Raw genomic sequence first — 19,436 nt, 5'->3', positions numbered from 1 at the left:
ACTATTTTCATTTGGTGCCTTTCTTAAGACTCCTGGTAGTTTTCCAGTAGAGACCCATCTCCTCATCCTGTTTGGGTGGGAACATTTCTTGTTCTGGGAACAATTTTTTGTTTAAAAAACATCTTTTGTTTTGTCTTCTTAAAATGCTCATTTAGCTAATTTTCCAATGACCCAAACAGTGATAATCAATGTACATGATAATTACATAATACACTGATAACAACATGACACCATATGTAAGGGGAAGATAATTAGGAAGCTTCCATTGTATGTACAGAGGTCTACTCATGTAATATCAGATATAATTGTTGAGAATCTTAGGAAGTTGTATTCCACTGAACTAATTGGAAATTTCAGTATTTTCTTCTCTATAAGACAGCCTACTTTGTACATATAAAATTCGTGGTGTTGCTTCTTCTTGAAATCTTCCTTGTGTTTAATTTCAGGATGTGTGCACTGGTCCCAGTGTATACGAGGATTTATTGAAGCAGTCAGAGCTTGAGGAGCATACACCAGAAGGTAAACATACAGCAAAGGACACTATCATTACGCTTCTTACTGAGTAATAGGAAAAAAGTTGAGCTTCTGAAATCCAGCAGTGAAAACACTGAAAAATGAGATTTGATCACATAGAGTGTCAAAATAAGCAGAGAACTGAGTAGAATAAAACAAAAACAAAAATAAGCATTGTAGGTTTACTAACAAGTAGATATGGCAACACTGTCTCAGTAAAGCAAGTGGGACTAAGGAAAATGAACATCAAGAAAACCCAACAGATTGGCTTGTTCAAACTCCTTGAACAAAGATTTTGTATTGGTTTTGGTTTGGAGATACAAGATGGCATATACAATATATGGAGTCCTTGGTGTTCTCTGAGCTTGGTTGTTTGATTGCAGACGTCTCATTACCTGACTAGTTAACAACATCATTGCTATGATATTGATTTTGTTACTAACTAGCACTGAAGATGTTACCTAATCAGGTAATGAAACATCTGCAATCAAACAACCTAGTTAGAGAGCACCAAGGACTCCACAGTTCAACCCTGAGCTACATATATTATCTTCTATTGATATAAAATATATAAAATATAATTCTTATTCTGTGTACTTTTGCATAACAAGGATATTTTAAAATATATGAAACATTGGAAAGAGGATGACATATACTGTATGTATGGCAATGAAAAAACTATCATAGTCTCAAAACAGGATGTACATTAGATACTTGTATTATCCACATGACAATAAGCCAGAATTCCCCAAAGCCCTCACTCTTTTAGCAAAACAAGGATGTCTGAGAATGCTTTCCAGTTCATCCTGTCAGTGCAATGAACTGACTAAACTAAACTAACACCAAACCTAAACTAACCAGGAAACAAACGTTTATTGGTTAATTATGTGCCAACAAGTTGGTATCAACTCTTAGTGACTATATTAATAGATTTTCTCCAGTTTTAATGTCCCCAACGTGGTCCTTCAGATCTTCCACTGGTGTATTCATTACCATTGTAATTGAGTTCATCTACCTTGCTGCTGGTGGTCCTCTTTCTCTCTTTCCTTCCACCTTTCCCAGCATTATAGGCTTCTCCAGAGAGCTAGGTTTTTATATAATGTGTCCAAAACATGATGATTTGAGTGTGGTAATTTGTGCCTCAGGTGAGAACTCTGGATTGATTTGCTATGTGATCTATTTGTTTGTTTTCTTTGCTATCTATGGTATTCTCAGGAGTCTTCTCCAACACCAAAGTTCAAAATTGTCAATACTCTTTCTATCTGGTAGATGGGTGGCCATATACATTTGTTTAATAAATAAAGAAATAAAAATATCCTGCTTCTTCAAAGTCCAACTTTCACTTTCATAGAATATCACAGGGAAAACCATTGCCAGCATGATTCTAATCTTCATAGGTATGGACACATCATGGTATCTGAATATCTTTTTCAAGGGTTTCATTGCTACCCTACCAAGTGCTAGCCTGTGGTATATTTCTTAACTGCTGTTTCCTTTACGATTGATATTGATCCTAAAAGGCTGTTCACCACTTCTGATATTGATCTTCATTATCAATTCTAAGGTTGGTTGCTGTATCTGTTATTACTAATTAGGTCTTCTTTATATCTAATCTTAGTCCCATTTTTTTCACTGTGCTCCTTTACTTTCATTACTACAGCTTCCAAAGCATTTTTATGTTCAGCTATCAAAGTAGTATAATCAGCATAATGTAGGTTATTGATGTTTTTTTCTCTAGTTTTAAACAATGCTCATCTTGTTCCAATCCAACTTCCCTCAGCTAAGTTGAATAAATAAGGGGAGAGTGTACAGCCTTGTCTCACTCCTTTGCTGACTGCAGCCAATCTCTTTCACCATGTTCTGTCCAGACTGTGGTTTCCTGACTTGTGCATAAGGTTTACATTAGACTAATGAAAGGTTCTGGGATTCCCATTTTCCTGAGCACATTCCACAGCTTGATACAGAGAACCTGATAAAAGGCCTTTCTATAATCAATGAAGCACATTTTGAATTCTTTCTGGTATTCTTTGTCTTTAATCATCCAGGGTGCCTCAGCAAGAATGTCACTTGTTCCTTAGCCCTTTCTAAAACCAGCTTGAACACCAGGTTGGCTGGTGGGATGATCGATACTACTGCCCCCACCATCTTGAAGTGTATATAATCTTTTTATATAGAATTGTTATTAGTTAATTTAATATGGATATTTATATTTTTATTGTTTTTACTATTTTGGATTTTAATTGTGAACCGCCCAGAGTTGCCCTCTGAGGGTGATGGGCAGCATATAAATTTAATAAATAAATAAACAAACATATGCATCTCCCTTTCCATCTAGGGCTCTAATCTACACTGGATGATCTTAGGCATTATTTTGCTGGCATGTAAAATTAAAGAGATTTGACAATAGTTTGCACATCCTGTTAAGTCTCCTTTTTTGCCATTGGTATGTAGACTGACCTGTTCCAATCTGTTGGCCACTATGTAGTTCTCCAGACTTGCTGGTGTAGTTTAGTTAGAACCTTTACTGATTCTTTCTGTTGCTGGCCATATTTCTGTAGACATTCCATCAGTTCCTGTAGCCTTCTGACTTGGTAATGACTAGAGTAATGCCCTAACTTCATCTTCCAGTACTAGAGGTTCTTGTAAGCAGGAAATCTCTGCAAAGGCATCTTGGATATTGATATCTACTGTGCAGAATTTCAGTATATTCTTTCCATTTTTGTTTATCTTCTTTGAATCAGTTTCTATCTATCCACTGGTGTCCTTCAGCATACCTCGTTGTGAATTTATCTGTTTCCATCTTTAACGTCTTTATAGATGCCATTATAATACTGCTTCTTTGCTCTGTTTACCTGTTAGCTTGGTAAATGGTTCACTATTATATGAAATCCCAGCCACTGTGGCTTATTTAACAACTTGATTAAAATATGGCTTCTGTGATGTGTGGATTTGGCTTGGTATGTCCAAATACAACTCCTTGTTTGCTGCAATAATAAACTTTTTCCCCTCAAATCCTGCTGGGCTGCCTCATTTGGATTTTTGCCCAGAGCATGGAGGTGGACTTCATGACAACAATCCTATGATCCAAGTTAGTCCTAGGATCCAAGTTAGGCTGACAGTGATTGGCCCAGCAAGGTTGAATCCCAGTGAACTTTCTGGTTGAGTTGGAATTTTTGCTCACATCACCCTACAGCTATGGCACCTCACTCACTCTTTGGTAGCTAAAGAAAAGTTAAATATCATTGACATTGGATGAGACACTGCTTCTCAGTTTATATTTATAATGTGTTTTTACCACTTCATCATAGAAGAGTGTATAATCTAATCAATAAACATTTAATCAGTTATTTTTTTCTGAATTTTGTTTTTTGTCAGCTTCAACATTTAATACTCCTGAAAATATTGGACTTATCTTGGATAGTCAACAAATTGGACCAACTACAGAAATTATCAAAGAGTCAGATTTTCCACTGCAAGCTTATAAACCAAAGATTCAAATTCCATTTGAAGTGCTTCCAGGACAATGCCCTCGAAAGATTGCAATTGAGAGGTATTTTTATCCTTAGTTCAGTCAATCACCTTCTGGTCACTGTGAAGTTTACTTTATTTTATTTATTTTATTTTATTTTGGAAATGTGTAAGGTCATCCAGCTCTACAGTGACTTTGGACAGCATACAATAAAAACAATAATAAAATACAATTATCGGTATTACAAACCTGGGAGAGGAAGGTCTATTCAGTCCACCTCAGGCACCTAATAAATCCTATAGATTTCCAAAGAGCATTTGGGGAGTTTCCTGAAGCCTTGGTGAACAATTCTGCTGTGTGCCTGGCTGACCTCTGAAATAAGGGGTTGGTTGCAATGCTTGATAGGACTGCTCCTGAGTGGTCATCAATTCCAGGGAATTCCTTGGTTTTCTGAGGAGCTCCAGGAGATGAAATAGCTTTAGAGACACTTAGAGCAATGCTGGCATTAAATGAATGTGACCAAATGTGCATAAAAGCTCAAGTTCAAGCATATGATGTGGTGCTAAGAACAGTGAAACATTCATACTTCTCAGTTCAGTTATTTAAAGTGAGTCAACCCCTATGAGGGAAAACTGAGCTAGAAAATCATCTGCTGAGCAATTGAAATGAATTTGCAAAGTATATAGAAGACAAAATCACTCATGCTCAGAGTTGAATGCCATCTGGGCAGGTGCAACTGAGAGGAGGAGGTCTTGTCTAGTGAGGTTATCTGTGATAGGTTTCCACCTGTGGAGCCTAAATAAGTTGACACGGTTCTCTGTGCTGTTAGTTTGGCCACCTGTGCACTGGATTATCTTGCACTAGCACTATCTGGCTAGTGAAAATTGTCAGAGAGGTAACAGGAGGATGAGTATGAGTAGTGGTAAATGTATCCTTGAGGGAGAGAGTGTTATTATTCAGCTTTTTTTAGCTTGTGGGACCACATTATCTGGTGATCAACCTTCCAAGGAGTGCACACCAATGATGCAATGGTGGGTGTAGCTAAAGGAAAGATGGAATGGGGTCACCCTATCTCTCTCTCTCTCTCTCTGTCTGTCTGTCTCATACAGAAAACTGACTAATCTGGTGAAGCAGAAACAGAGCGTTATACTTTACCAGCCTCTGTAGTTGACTGGACTGGCAAATCAGCTGTTCCTTTGCTGCTGCTCAGCAGAGCAGGAAAGAAATTGCAGACAGGGGATATTTAAGCCACAGTTCCCTTTTATTACCATGGAAACAAATGAGTAGCAGCAAAAAGGCATTGGCCTCTGATGGAACAGCTTTTCCTAACCTTTCAAGGCTATAGGAACCTTGAGGCTTCAGCTTCCCTAAGAAGCTGCCTTTGCCCACTCTTCACTTTGTAACAGAGACAGGGTTTCAGGAAAAGAATAAGGGATATGGGCTAAATAGGGAATTAGTGGATCAGAACTTTCCCACCATTATTGTAGGATTGGATTGGACTTAGGTATAGGGCTATATAAAATTGGGCTATCACTATCAAATGTATTCTCCTTCCTGCAGCACTAAGCATTAATGGAGAATTAAGGCTGTCACTGATCACTAACCATGATAGCTATATTTTAGTCCTATTATTGGAACTTTCCCAATCTCAGGGAACTTGCTTTCAGAAACACAGTGGAAAGTATATTGCCTTTGTGACTTATGTTGACATGAGCTTTCCTTATGGTTCTGTCTGACTACTGTGAGAACAGCATTTTGACTAGGTGGTCTTTGGTCCAATCCAGCATAGCTCTTTGTACATTCTTATGTGGAAGGATTCCTGGATGTGCATTAATTTGGAATATTCTTCAGGATAATAAATAAGGTTTAAATCTGTTAGAAAATCTCTAGTAGCATTTTATTGTTGAGGCTATCCAAAATACAAGTCAATTGCATCTTTAGTAGAGAAATCATTAGCTAATAAAGGACTCATTTAAATATGAACCATTTCTTCTTACTGTTTAATTAGGAAAAGACGATTATATCTCAGCTTAGATATCACAAAACTTTTAGAAAATGCAGGAATAGATTCCAATGAGCTGATGCCAAGACACCAAGACCCTGCTAATTTATCAACAATTGAACAAAAGAAAGACCCTCTTTTCCCCATCTATCTACCATTACAGGTAAGATGAGGGAATTACGGATACTTGTGTTCCACTGTGGGGGTTCCCAAGTCTATAATAGGTAGTTATCACAGTGTTTGTTACTTTATGATTTTCCATCATCTTTTCCTTTGTATTTATAAATACCCAATTATCATTTAGAAGCTGCTTCTGTACACTGTGTCTAGCATTGGAGAGATTCATTTAAAAAAAGAGGACTTTGGTTTGGGTGGAGAATGGAAATGGAAATAACAACAGTGCTTAACAGTAGCTGCATGTTTTTCATGAGGAAGAGTTTGATGATTGGGTAATGTACAGAAAACCACCTCAAAATAGTGACTAATTCCACAGTTAAGAGGACATTTCGTACATGCCCCAGCCGAGGTTGTTTTGAGTGAAAAATTAATTTGTAATTTCTTGATTATGATTATATGCCATCAGGTCAGTGTCAACTCTTAGCAACCACGTAGATCTTCTCCATGATTCTAACTTCATATTTGTTTAGATTTTTGATGATGAAGAATATGATTGCCGGACTCCAAAAGAGTGGCTCTTATTAGGTGTAGAACCTGAATCTCCAGACCGGAAACCAATTCCAGGAAAAGCACTCCTACCTAGTGATGATATACTTGGACATGGTAAAGTACAGATGATACAGAACTGAGTTATAGCAATGATTAAAAAGAAAAAAAATTCAGTGAAATAGTTTATTTCCCCTCCAAGTTTTATATTTTGAAAATTAATTGGGAAGGAAATATGTTTTTCTTAGCTTAAATAAATCTACTTATTTACCTGATTTATGATCCATAGCTTTCATATTTCCAGAGCAATCAACAAAGTAGTAAGACATAGTATAAGAACATTAAATAAAACATTATAAAATAAAGCTTAGGAACTAGCATAAAAAATTAGAATAATAATTTCACACAGACAGTAATATAGAAACTGGTCTAAATTAAAGCTGTTAAGTGTAATAATTAATCAAAGGATGGAAAAAACAGGAGTTTTTTGACTGCGAATAAGGAACATTAGTGGAGGTACCAGATGAGCCACTTTGAAGAGAAAATTCCATAAGTGGGAATTTTTCATTGCTCATGCCACTTTAAATAGAAGCATTCCAAAAATGAATTCAGATTACAGTTTCAGTGAATGTATAGACTGATGCAAAAAAAAAAAATCCTGTACTTACACTTTTTTTAAAAAAAATGTTTAACTTGTCAAGGACGTCTGATTTCAACTTATTTTCATGGAAAGTCTGTGATGCTCAGTGTTTTGAGCTTTGATGTCAGTGGGACTAAGCCATCACATTTTTTGTTGTACCTCCCTGTGAGGTTTTGGTATTCCATTACCTTTGGCACAAGTTATAATTTTAGAAGTAGTGTCTGATTTTCATGCCTTTGCCCTAAGTGTACAAGATGAGATGCACTGAATTGTAAACACAGAGCTTCAGCAATTTTGAAAGAAAAATGCTTCAGTTAGGAATATTCCTTTATCTAAATTTCTACATGATAATTTCTTATTTATTTATTTGTTTGTTTGTTTGTTTGTTTGTTATTCAAATTCATATAGCCACCCATCTCATATATATGACTCTGGGCAGCTTACAAACAATTAAACAAATATAAAAACAACAAAAAAGAACAATACAATAATTTAAAAACAAGAAAAAAACAATATAAAAGCATACAAAAAAACCATCATAAAATACATAAAACTCATAGCCAAGGTCATCCCATTTATCAAAACAATCAGTACAGCCACTCTACCTGTCAGCCTTATGAGGTAGACCAGACAGCAAACACAGTCAGGTGAGCTAATTCTACTTTATTGTAATGCTACATTAACAGAATCTTGCAAGTCTGAAAGTTTTCAGTACATTTCTGCCCCCCCCCAACTCCTTTACAGCCCAAGAAACTAGGGAGGGTCTCTTCTGGGCCACTTGCCCCTCCCACATTCCTGCTCAGCTGCCTTTTTTCTGACCATTCCCTTGGCTGCATCTCTTTGCCGTGTCTCCCAAAGTCATTCCCACATACCATTACAGTACCAGCTCCACCACACTCCCATGCCCATTGGCAAAACCAGGTCTTCAGAGCCTTGCAAAAAGCCAATTTCTTCCTAAATCTGTTAAAGAATATTGAGAAAGTCTGGGATCAAGAACAAAAAGGGTGATAATTGTAGTTGCATGAAATGTAATTTCTGTAATTTCGCTATTGTAATTAAGGCAATTGTGAAATTGTGAAACTGTGTTTGTCATTAATACCTAAGGAGACCCAAAAAGCCACACACTGATCTATAAGTGGATAAATGTTGGTGTCTTGGATTATGATGAAGAGTCAAAACTCTACTTGGTGCATAAGACGAACAAAATGGGCCTTGTTCGGGATGTCAACGGGAGACGTATAATCAATGGAGGAATGACAGCTGAAGGTGGGCTTCGATTTAGTTATCACTGGAATGCAGAAAAGAAGGAATTCTACTCAGTACAATTTCTGTACCAGATTAACTATATCAGATACATAAAAGCCCTATGTTGTGGTATATCTCCTGATCCCTTTAATAGGAAACAGCTGAACATTTTAAAATAGCTTTCTCCCAAAGGTCTTTGGAAGCACCATGTGGACAAATTCACAATTATTTATAAAACAACTTCCACTCTTATGTGTACTACTAGCTGCATTTTTGGTCATCACTTGGCTGATTTTATAACCCCTACAGAGACCTGTGAAAGAGGCAAAGAGATGAGGAAGTGATCACCACATCACCTTCAGTCACAGGAAGGGATAATAAACAGATAATCAGATTTGTGCTCTGATATACAGCTTATCCACATGCTCTTGTTGTCCGGCACTGACATGAGCCACTGTGCTTTAGTAGTTAAGATGTTGGACTGGGAACCCAAGTTCTAGCCCCTCCTTAGCCACAGAGACTCTTTGGGTAATTTTGGGCTAGTCACACTCTTATACCTTAATCCACCAAATACAGTTGTTGTGGGGAAATCATGTGCCCTGCCTTGAGTTTGAGAATAAAAGGCAGGATATAAATCACATACATTACATACATACATACATATTCTGTTTATTGTTTGTTGAGGACATGTCCGCTCAACACAGCCTTCATGTCGGTGCCAGTCAGCTACTAAGAATTAGCTTGATCTGGCAGGAAACTAGGATTGGCAAACAGAACAAGCCCTCTCCTATGGATATATCCAGTGTTGTTGGATAGAGCAAAAACTTGAGGGAGGTACAGCACTCCAAATTGCCCCCATTGTCAACTGGCTACAGGGCTTGGTGCCCCTGTATTTGTGCTTTAGCTGACAGAATTAGCCTTTCCTGGCAGCCAATTTCTTTTTCTTTTTTCTTTTATTTCTTATTTATGTGTGCATACGCAACTCCCTCCTCTGCAAACATTAAAGAGTATTCTGCCATAGGTAGCAGATGTGAACTGACATCTCCCCCAGCCTCTTTGTTATCCTTGTCCCAGAGAACCACTCCCCCTACTAACCTTCAAGGCAGCTCACCAGAGAGGTAGGTCCCTGTCTGGCTGAACCCTCCCATTCCCTGGAGGCTGGGGAGGCGCATTCATTTTCTTAGTTGCTGCTGAACTTGCTTTCCAAAGGGAAGGGCAGGAAAGCAGAGGGCGGACAGGCTCTAGGCGGCAGTGTTGGAGCTGGCTGGGGACACACTGCCTATGGCCAGAGGCAGCTGTGACATGGCAAGTCAGCACTGCTCCACTATAGCCAGGCACGTCTGTGCCGCAGCCTCTTATAGCAACTTCTGCTGGCCTCGTTTTGGAGGTGCAGGAAGAGGAATGCCATGGGGATAGCAGTTTTCCAAGCAGCATACTTTCCTCCCATCTCAAAGATAGGAATAGAGCACATTGCTGGCTTGTGTAATGAAAAAGCCATAGGGGGAAGAGGATATGGTGAAAAGACAAAAATGTCACTGTCTGCCTCTGTGAAGGCTGTTAGTTCTTTTATAGGTACCATTGGATTACCACTGGTTTTCAGTCATAGGGCAAGTAAGACCTGCTGAGGGCAATTTAAATGAGGAAAGCAGAACAGGAGGAAAGAGTTAAAAGATGTGTGGTCTTGTTACTTTTAACTAAGAAGAGAAACAAAGCAGTGGGAGACCTGATCAGAGAGCTTCCACTGTCTCACTTAATTAGACATGTTGACATTTCTCCTCAGTAATCCTCTAAGTCTCAATTTTGATTCTCTCATCCATTTTTTTCAGCTAGAAGGCTATTAACTGGACAGGAGTCTGGTTCCACACAGTCTTGGATATTTAAGCCTTTACATTTTCTGTTGTCTTGCTTTCTGATCTCTGCCTAGGGAGAGCCCCACTGATCTCCTGTCAGTATTGGGTGCCCCGGATCCGTTTGCTTTTTCTTGCTGAGGACCCCTGTGTTTTTGCCCAGCGTGTGATTTCAGCCCACAATTTGAGGAAGAAAACACAGGCACTATTGTTGTATAATCTCTATGTGGACTGTATGCCTGTGGATGGATTGCAAAGCATTGAAGAGAAAAGTTTGCAAAATATGAAGCAAATGGCAATGGAAACTTCACATCTAAGAAAAGGAAGCCAGTAAGTTTCACAACACTTTTTCAGAACTTCATTGGATCACTTGTCACAGTTCTTTGGATTATTAACTCTTGTTAATGACAAGAGAGGCCCAGCCACCCGGGTAAAAGTAGAACTTGTCTTTTTTCTCATTTCCCTTTCTGTTCCTTCTTTGCTACTCCTTTCCCTCCTTCTGTACATGCTAGAAATGTAGCCTTCAGTGACAGACAAAAAAGAGAAAATGAGTAAATACAAATAAGAGCAGAAATTATTTGAATAAAGTTAGGTGCAATCACGTGCAACTATAGCATCGAATGGCATGGAACTACCAAGCATTTTTTATACACAAATATGCATTTGTTTTAGCATTTAAAATTGTTAAAATACAGGAACCTAATGGTGGAATCTAGATGGCCTTCATAGATGCTTTTTTTGTGATTCACTGATGATGATGCTTTATTAGGAAATGCTAACATATACTCAAATCAGTATAATCAGTGTACTGGGTAACTGAATGGAAGTAATGGAGATCTATGAGCAAGAAGTGAGGTAAGTGTGAAAAGGATCTAGATGGTTGCATGCCGTGGATTCCACGGCTTGGACAATTTGAGATGCACAAGCTAGATGAATCGTAACCCAAGCATGGTGTAATATATCAATCCATCTCACTATATTGTAGCATTTGGATACAAGAGTTGAACTTAATATAAGTAGTCCCTAGGACTCATAGTATTTATGAATCATCCATGGCTGGAGAAAAATAATCTGGTTTTAGATAAGAATGACAATAATACCACAAAATGCCTGCAGAAATGTTTGAAGGGTATCCATCCTGATAACATCCCACTTCTCCTCATGCAGTTTCTTAGCACTAGGATATAGGATCATCCCTTCCTAAATTATAGTACTGTGGATTATTTTCCTTTTGCCTTTCTCCTTGCATATTATATTCCATGAACTTTGCTCTGTGTGTAGTAATAACAATTCATGCCTAGCTGTCACAGGCAAGCAGTTGCACAGCTTGAGACGTTGCTCAGGGTATATGTCTCTGTGCTTATTCAGAGACCTATCATTCAGTCTCTTTATTAGGCCCAGATGAGTATTGTGTAGGTGGAGAAACCTCTTCCAGATATGTATCAATACTTGCTAAGCGCTAGAGAATCTGCTCTGGCATGTCCTGGTATGTCTCCCTTTCATTTTAGGGTATTTGCTCCAGTTTTGTTGGTTTCTTGCATTTTTAACTCTCCCTTCTCAGTAAAATGCAAGCATTTATAATCAATTCACAATTATAATGTATTGTGAAATGTATGGAATATTGCTTCTGATTCTCTCTCTTCTGTCTAATACAGCCTTAGGTGCAACATAACTATGCTCCATTTTCTCTTAATCTTGCTGTTCCATTCTCCCCCTTATGAAATTCCATTAATGTGCTGCAAATGCTTTTAATGAAGAAGCAAAGCATAAGTGAGCACAGGAGACATGAATATGGGACTAGAGGTATATGAGTGACACAGACATATCATTTTGAGAGGTCATTGTTCATTCAGTTAATTAGTTTTTTAATTATGCTTAGAATTTTACGTCGGCTGCACCTCCTGGGAAAGGAAGTGTCCCTAGACTATGAGCGTACCATGAACATGATTAACTTTGACACAATTGTCACTTCGAAGCGTCAGATATTCTCTTATGTCACTCTGCCTGAGAAAGAGGAAGAGAAGGTACCAGAGAAAGGTAGGTAGTGCATGAACACATGCAGAGAGAGAGAGAGAGAGAAGAGAGATTATAACGGTTCTTATAAAACGATATTATTTGTTGCAGTTAACTTCAGATTAATTAATGTGTTGTAGGAGAGGCTTCAGTATTACAGATTTACATCTATTGCATACTGTTGACAAGATAGGGAATTTTTGTCAAAACTTTTTTAATACACTAGAACAGCAATTTCCTAAATCCTTAATTCTTCAAAATTCACATTGGCAAATACATAGCTCCATGTCATGTATTATTTTTAATGGAATCTAAAATACAGCATTATATAAACATTTTTAATATGTCCCAGCAATTTTAGTTCAAGTTGAATTATATTCCTGAAATGATGGACACTCTCTAGATCAGGTTAGGTCATCTGTTGCACTCCAAATGTTTTAGGCCAACTCTAATCACCCACAATTAATATAACCATGGAATTGTAAGAACATCTTACAACAACAGTGGATATCTGCAGTGAATGAAGTATTCATTATACAATATACAATATTCTGAAAATTCCACTGTTTTGGAAAGAGACTGCTTAGTCTTCTGACTACAGTCCTGGATGTGAAACTTGTACACAATCTTGGTGAAATCTCAGAGGCCAGAGAAATGGGTAATTGGAATCTCCAATGGTCAATAGGAAGTGTATTTAATAATGTAACCATCTTGTTTTCATGCAAAATAACTAGGAATATCTGAGTTATATGCAAGTTCTTTTTTTTAATATTCCTAATTTGTTTATTCATCTGAAGTTTTTATTCCTATACTGCATGTTACAAGCATGTCTTAAGTGCTAACCTTGGGTCCACTATATCTGGAGACTTCATTCCTGAGAGATAATTTTTGAAAGCTGGAGAAAACAGTTCAGTCACTGTTTTAAAGAAGCAGGCAACAGAGAACATAAGTGGAACATGTATGAATGAAGTGGTTCCTTTTTTTTTTTTTTTTGCATCTCTGGATTGTATTAGGGGGCACTTGGCCACAGTGGGTGGTCCCTCCAATCCCAGTTTTGAATTAAGGTCTTGTCCACATATCCTGAGTGTGGCAGGGTCTCCAGGTTGGATATACTGCATGTATCTCCAAGTTGGTAGAATATAGGCAGAGATCCTACCTTGCACAGAATAGCATGAGAATACCTGGTGATCCTGGCATTCTGGCTAAAATGTATCAAAATGGACTGATACCATCCTGATTAAGAAGGGATGCTGCATGTGGCACAGGTATGACTAATGCTGGTAACCTAGTCTAGTCTTTCTTTCTAGTACTAAAAAGCCTTATATGAAAGTTTCAACTGACCAAAGCTATGATAGGCAGCAGAGGTCAGTATCTATGGCCATTTGGTGATGATCATGATCATCCATTGAGACTTGGAATGTGAAAAGAATAAAGTGGGGGCAGGGAGTGAAAAGAAGAAAGAAAGAAGGAGGGTGGAGGAAGGAAGGAAGAAAGGAAGTTAGTTAGTCGAATCCTGTGCAAGTGATAAATACATTCAGGGAAAAGAAAATATAGGTTTAATTATGAAAAAGGCTAAGAAGTATGTCAGAATGTAAGAGCTGATATAATCTAGATTGTTCTGGTTGTATACATTGCACGTCACACTCCAGTGAATGGTAATAATAAAAGAACTAGGTATGAGTTTGAAGAAAAAAATACACAAAATCTGAATAAACGTGATCTAAAGGAAAATTATTATGGTTGGTGACATGAATGAATAAACAAGAGTACAGAAAAAGTGAATGGGCTTTTCAGAGACCTAAGAATTATTGTTGGTGAATAGAAATAGCTGTTAAAGTATGTGGTGTAAGCAAAAGTCTGTACATTCAATGATGCTTAAAAGATTGTGAACCCAATGACATAAATAAATGAGTAAAAATGTTATACTTGTTTATTTATTTATTTATTGAGGAAAATGATCCAAAGCTACATATTTGTGTGTGGCAAAAGTATGTGAACCTTTGCTTTCAGTAACTGGTGTGTCCCCTTTGGGCAGCAATAACTGCAACTAAACATTTACAATAACTATTGATCAGTCTGCGCATCGGCTTGGAGGAATTTTAGTCTGTTCCTCTTCACAGAACAGCTTCAACACAGGGATGTTGGTAGGCTTCTCCGCCTGAACTGCCCGCTTCAGGTACTTCCACATTTCTACAGGATTAAGGTCAGGACTCTGACTTGGCCATTCCAAAACACTAAGTTTCTTCTGCTTTAACCATTCTGTGGTCATACAACTTTTATGTTTTGGATCATTGTCTTGCTGCACGACCCACTTTCTCTTGAGAAAGTTCTTATTCATGGACAGATTCCCTGACTTTTCCTGTAGAATTTGCTGGTATTCAGAATTCAGAATTTGTAGTTCCATCAATGATGGCAAACTGTCCTGGTCCAGAGGCAACAAAGTGGGACCAAACCATGATACTGCCACCACCATGTTTCACAGATGGGATAAGGTTCTCATGCTGGAATGCAGTGTTTGCCTTTCACCAAGCATAACGCTTTTCATTCAAGCCAAAAAGTTCTATTTTGGTCATGTCCATCCACAGAACATTCTTCCAATAGCCTTTAAGGCCATGTGGTCTTTCGCAAACTGTAGATGGGCAGCAATATTCTTTTTGGAGAATAGTGGCTTTCTCCTTGCAACCCTGCCACGCACAACATTGTTGTTCAGTGTTCTCCCAATGGTGGTCTCACAAACACTGACATTTGCCAGACACAAATATGTAGCTTTGGATCATTTTCCTCAATAAATAAATGAACAGGTATAATGTTTTTGACTCATTTGTTTAATTGGGTTCTCTTTATCTAGTTTTAGGATTTATGTGGAGAACAGATCACGTTTTAAGTCATATCTATGCAGCACTATTGAAAATTCCAAAGAGTTCACAAACATTTAAGCACCACTGTATAAACATATTGAAAGACTGATAGAATTGTTAAAGGGTCTTTAGCAATAAATGAACATGAAAGAAAATGAAAGAAATGAAAGAAAATAGAATGAAAATAGAATGACTGAAGAAGAGAAAATATGAGTCCTATATGAAGAGTTTTAGAAGACTTAATGACTGAATTTATAATGGGTGTTAGGAAAAAAGGATGTGGAATCTGTTTGGAACAGAGTGGGGAAAAAAACTGTTTAAAAATGCCAGAGAAGTGTGTGGAATTAGGCTAATGGCAAGAATGAAAAAGGATGTTGAAGTGAAAGAGACTGCGGATGGGAAAAATGTATGTAAGACAACAATTGCTGCAAAAAATGAGGATAAGAGAAAGATATTATATGATGTGTTCATAGAGAAATAAATTTCTCCAAAGAATGTAGTTAAAGAGAAAATAATGGTTAAGATTAAAAGAAGCAGAGAAAATGACAAATGATTTAATGGAAATTAAAGCAAATGTTTTGGAACTGGATGAAAAGGTTAAAGGAGACTTCAACAGAAGAATGAAATTAAATATAAAAGTAATGAAATAATTTGAAACTGAAATGACAATGCTGCAAGGAGTACTTAGAGATGTCTGCGGGAATAGTGACATGCTGAAGAGTGGAATTGAAAAGAATGTAATAACTATGTGGGATCAAGAAAAAGCTTTGGTTAGATGGTGTTGATGAGATCCTCAAAACCATAAGTTTGAATACCAAAAGGCAACATTTGAATTGATATACCGACCAGTTGGAAGCCAGGATGATTTGCAACTATAGAAAGGTATGGAGAAATATTGCCAATTGTGTTAGCAAAGCAAGATTTAGATACCTTTCCTTCTGCCTTTACTGTTTGTCTGTTTGCTTGCATAACATTGCTTATTCAAAAGGGAACAAAGGGGTGGGCATATATGCACGTACCTGCATTTAAGAGGCATGCTTGTGAGACTGATCCTTCTTTTTATCACCAGGCCTCATTGAAGTTCCAGAATATCCATTTAATGAGCAAAGAGAAGCTTTTAGTTTTGTCTCTCTCCTGACACGGCCCGAGGTTATTATGGCTTTGTGCCAGGTGCGAGATGAATGCAACAAAACCGCTGCAATGTCTCTTTTCCATTCCACCCTGACTAAGTATGGACGACTTGAAGAGTTTGAACAGATCCAAAAGCAGACTTTTTCCCAGGTATCATGCTATGGCAGATTCTTTGCGGAGATGGGATATACAAGTGGTAAGGGACTATAGCCGTGGTGTGTTGTGTGAAAGGAGCCCATGTAATACAGTGGTAGAATGTTACATTAGGCCTCAGAGCATGGAACTCCCTCTTTTACTCAGACTACTGTATGATAAGACTGGAAGAAATAGAAGAAAAGAAAAACACACATGCTCCTTTGAGCACAGGGGTGAGTTGTGGGATAAAAATATACCCATATACAATACTGTGCAAATTATACTGTTTGGTATAATTGGCTAATCATACACCTGACTCTAATCCTACAAGATCCCTGACTTTGTGCACGTGTACAAAGTGTGCGAATGTAAGACTTGATGCTGTTTTGAAGGCAAAGGGGGGGTCACACCAAATATTGATTTGATTTGGACTTCTGTTTGCTCACTTTGCATTTTGTAAATTGATAAACATAAACAATTACAATATATATTTTTGAAACCATTCTTACTTTACAGCATTTTTTCACACCTGCCTAAAATTTTTACACAGTACTATAGACTGATAGCAAAAGTAGTTCCCCTAGTTCAAGTCAGCCATAATGATACCAATCTCACGTCAGCAAGCTTGGGAGTCATCCAAGATGTGCAGGCATTCAGCTTCCAGAACAGCCCACCGAGGACTAACTGTGCTCAGTGGCCATGCAATGTTGGCTGCTTGGTTTAGATTGAAGGCAAATAGCTGACCTAAGCACCATGTTACACACTGAATAAAATCAACCCAATCTACAACATGGACCAGAGCATACATTTTAGGTTAGAATTCATGCTTCTATAATTACCATTAACCACAGATATATTGGACATAGTCTGGTTTAATAGGTGAGGAACCAGAAGAGCTTTGCATAAAAACAGGTACTATTGATTTCCAGACACTGTGTACTGTTTTATTCCTGGAGCCCAGAGTTTTATTCTGCAAACAGCAATAACGTAATTCAAGACTGAAAAGCTATGCATGCATGTTTACTACTTTCTATGGACTGTTTGCACAGAAGAACTTCCAAAACTTTCTTTAATCTATAATCTACCTCAAACTGAAAAGTAGCCCAGAAGTTTCAGAAGAACCCACCTAAAAGAAAAACAATAGGAAACGTGCAGGTTAAATATTCAGAGGCGATAACGTTAAAGCTGTTTTATGTGGGGGGAAAATAAGCAGGATCCCATAAAATATAATAACATCTGTTTATGGGCTTTTCAGAGAAAATAGCTGAATATTAGAAAGAAGAGCTGCTGTGCTCGTATTTTAGGAAAACCAAGGGGTTTTGTTTTGTTTTTGCTATCCTTAGGAGTAAATGTTTCATTCTTCTTAAAAAATAGATTGTTTCAGTCTAACATTCTATGGGGAAAGATTTGTTTTGGTGTAGATTGCTTTGGGAACTGTTGCTGCTATTAGCAGAATGTTATTAAAATACAATAAAATTCTTCCTGTTTACAGAATAGTATTCTGTGGACCATAAAACATGTAATAAGCCCATAATGGCATCTTTTTTTCTAGGCAAAGCAGTCTCAGGGGGATGATTTAAAATGGAGGATGGAGGTGGGGGGGAATCTAATAGACACCCCTCTATTTTTTCTACTGCAAACTTCAGCCACTCCTCTCTTCCCCAGAAAGGATAGTAATAGAGGTGCGTACTAATGCAAAAGCAACAGCCGGAGAAGGGAAGGACTAACCACTCGTTTCCCCGCTGCATTTCTTTAGAATCAGCAAGCATCCATTGCTATCCATTGTAATATGAAGTTTGAAACTAAGATGAAGTTTCTTTTCTTGCTTTAACTTCCTGCAGATTTCAATGTTCCTCAAGGATACATGGATCAATACCCTCAAGATAGCTGTGAGAAGCAGTCTGAGGGACATAGGCAAAGGCTGGTATAACTTATATGAGACAAAATGGGAGGTATATCAGATGTCCAAGCTTCATCAGTTGATGGAGCTTATCAAGTTTATGCTACAAGACTCTGTACGTTACCTGGTCCAAGATTCACTTGTAAACTTCACACAGCTCTTTCTGGATGCCTGCTACAGTGTCCTGGATTGCCCTGAAGATCTGGAGTGGGGAGAGGACCTTGTTAATAGCCCTTACAAGTAAGACAATTAGGAAATGTCTCAGACCTGTGGAAAGAAAAAAACATTGATCAATATGCCTGAAATATGTTCTTTTTCCTATGATATGAACTTTTACATATATTTTGTCTTTTTTTAAGGCTCCTGATGAGGTAGGGGCACTGCACACAGCATTTGACATATCTATGTGGATTTATATCATCCTAGGATCAGTTCTGTGCCTTTGTGATCTCACAGTATTGACTCAGTTTGGCAGCTGAACCAGCTTTTTTTTTTTGGCTCAGCTGAGATATACTTGAAACTGCTGCAAAACTAGCTTGTTATTGTTGTTTTGAGATGCTCAATGGAGCATCCTGCTTCACCTGACTTCTCAGCCTCTGGGTTGAAGCTTTCAAGGGAAAAGGTAGCTTGATGGCTTTTCAGCTTCCCAACCATCCCAAAGAAACCACTGTTTTTTTGTTGTTGTTTTTTGCAGACAGCTATACAAATAAAAACAACTTCAAGTAAGAATACAAAAGGGGGTGGCAAATAATTTAATTTATTTCAATTTAATTTAATTTAATTTAAATTGTAGGAATGGGGGAGTCGGTGCTACAGATCATGTGGCAGCTCAGGACTAAGGAGTGATTTTTGCTTATTGCGCTCAGCATTTATGAGTTGACAGAAGTAAAGATGAATGCAGATTGTCTTCAAATCACTTTTGAGGATTTGGGAAAAGAAAACAATAATGGGGTGGAAGGAACTATGGTCTGTCAGAAGAGAACTTACTACATTTTTTACATGCTTCAGCTAACAGAACAG

At 37.8% G+C, this 19,436-nt stretch overlaps 1 protein-coding gene across 1 annotated transcript in view; it reads left to right on the top strand.

The window, feature by feature from the left end:
* The window catches only part of DNAH1 (dynein axonemal heavy chain 1), a 158,679-nt gene that overhangs the window by 1,573 nt on the left and 137,670 nt on the right, over positions 1-19,436 (top strand). The window contains exons 2-10 of the mRNA XM_025167399.2: positions 447-519; positions 3,889-4,063; positions 5,991-6,147; positions 6,632-6,764; positions 8,392-8,553; positions 10,457-10,709; positions 12,259-12,416; positions 16,320-16,531; positions 18,358-18,656. Coding sequence (XP_025023167.1) covers positions 447-519; positions 3,889-4,063; positions 5,991-6,147; positions 6,632-6,764; positions 8,392-8,553; positions 10,457-10,709; positions 12,259-12,416; positions 16,320-16,531; positions 18,358-18,656 — 1,622 coding nt within the window. The remainder of the gene's footprint in view (positions 1-446; positions 520-3,888; positions 4,064-5,990; positions 6,148-6,631; positions 6,765-8,391; positions 8,554-10,456; positions 10,710-12,258; positions 12,417-16,319; positions 16,532-18,357; positions 18,657-19,436) is intronic.

The sequence above is a fragment of the Python bivittatus genome, unplaced genomic scaffold, assembly GCF_059951505.1.
Source record: "Python bivittatus isolate LINGU-HERP-01145 unplaced genomic scaffold, Pbiv_v1 ctg000080_np1212, whole genome shotgun sequence".
Lineage (NCBI taxonomy): Eukaryota > Metazoa > Chordata > Lepidosauria > Squamata > Pythonidae > Python > Python bivittatus.
This window is presented reverse-complemented; position numbering and strand designations above follow the sequence as displayed.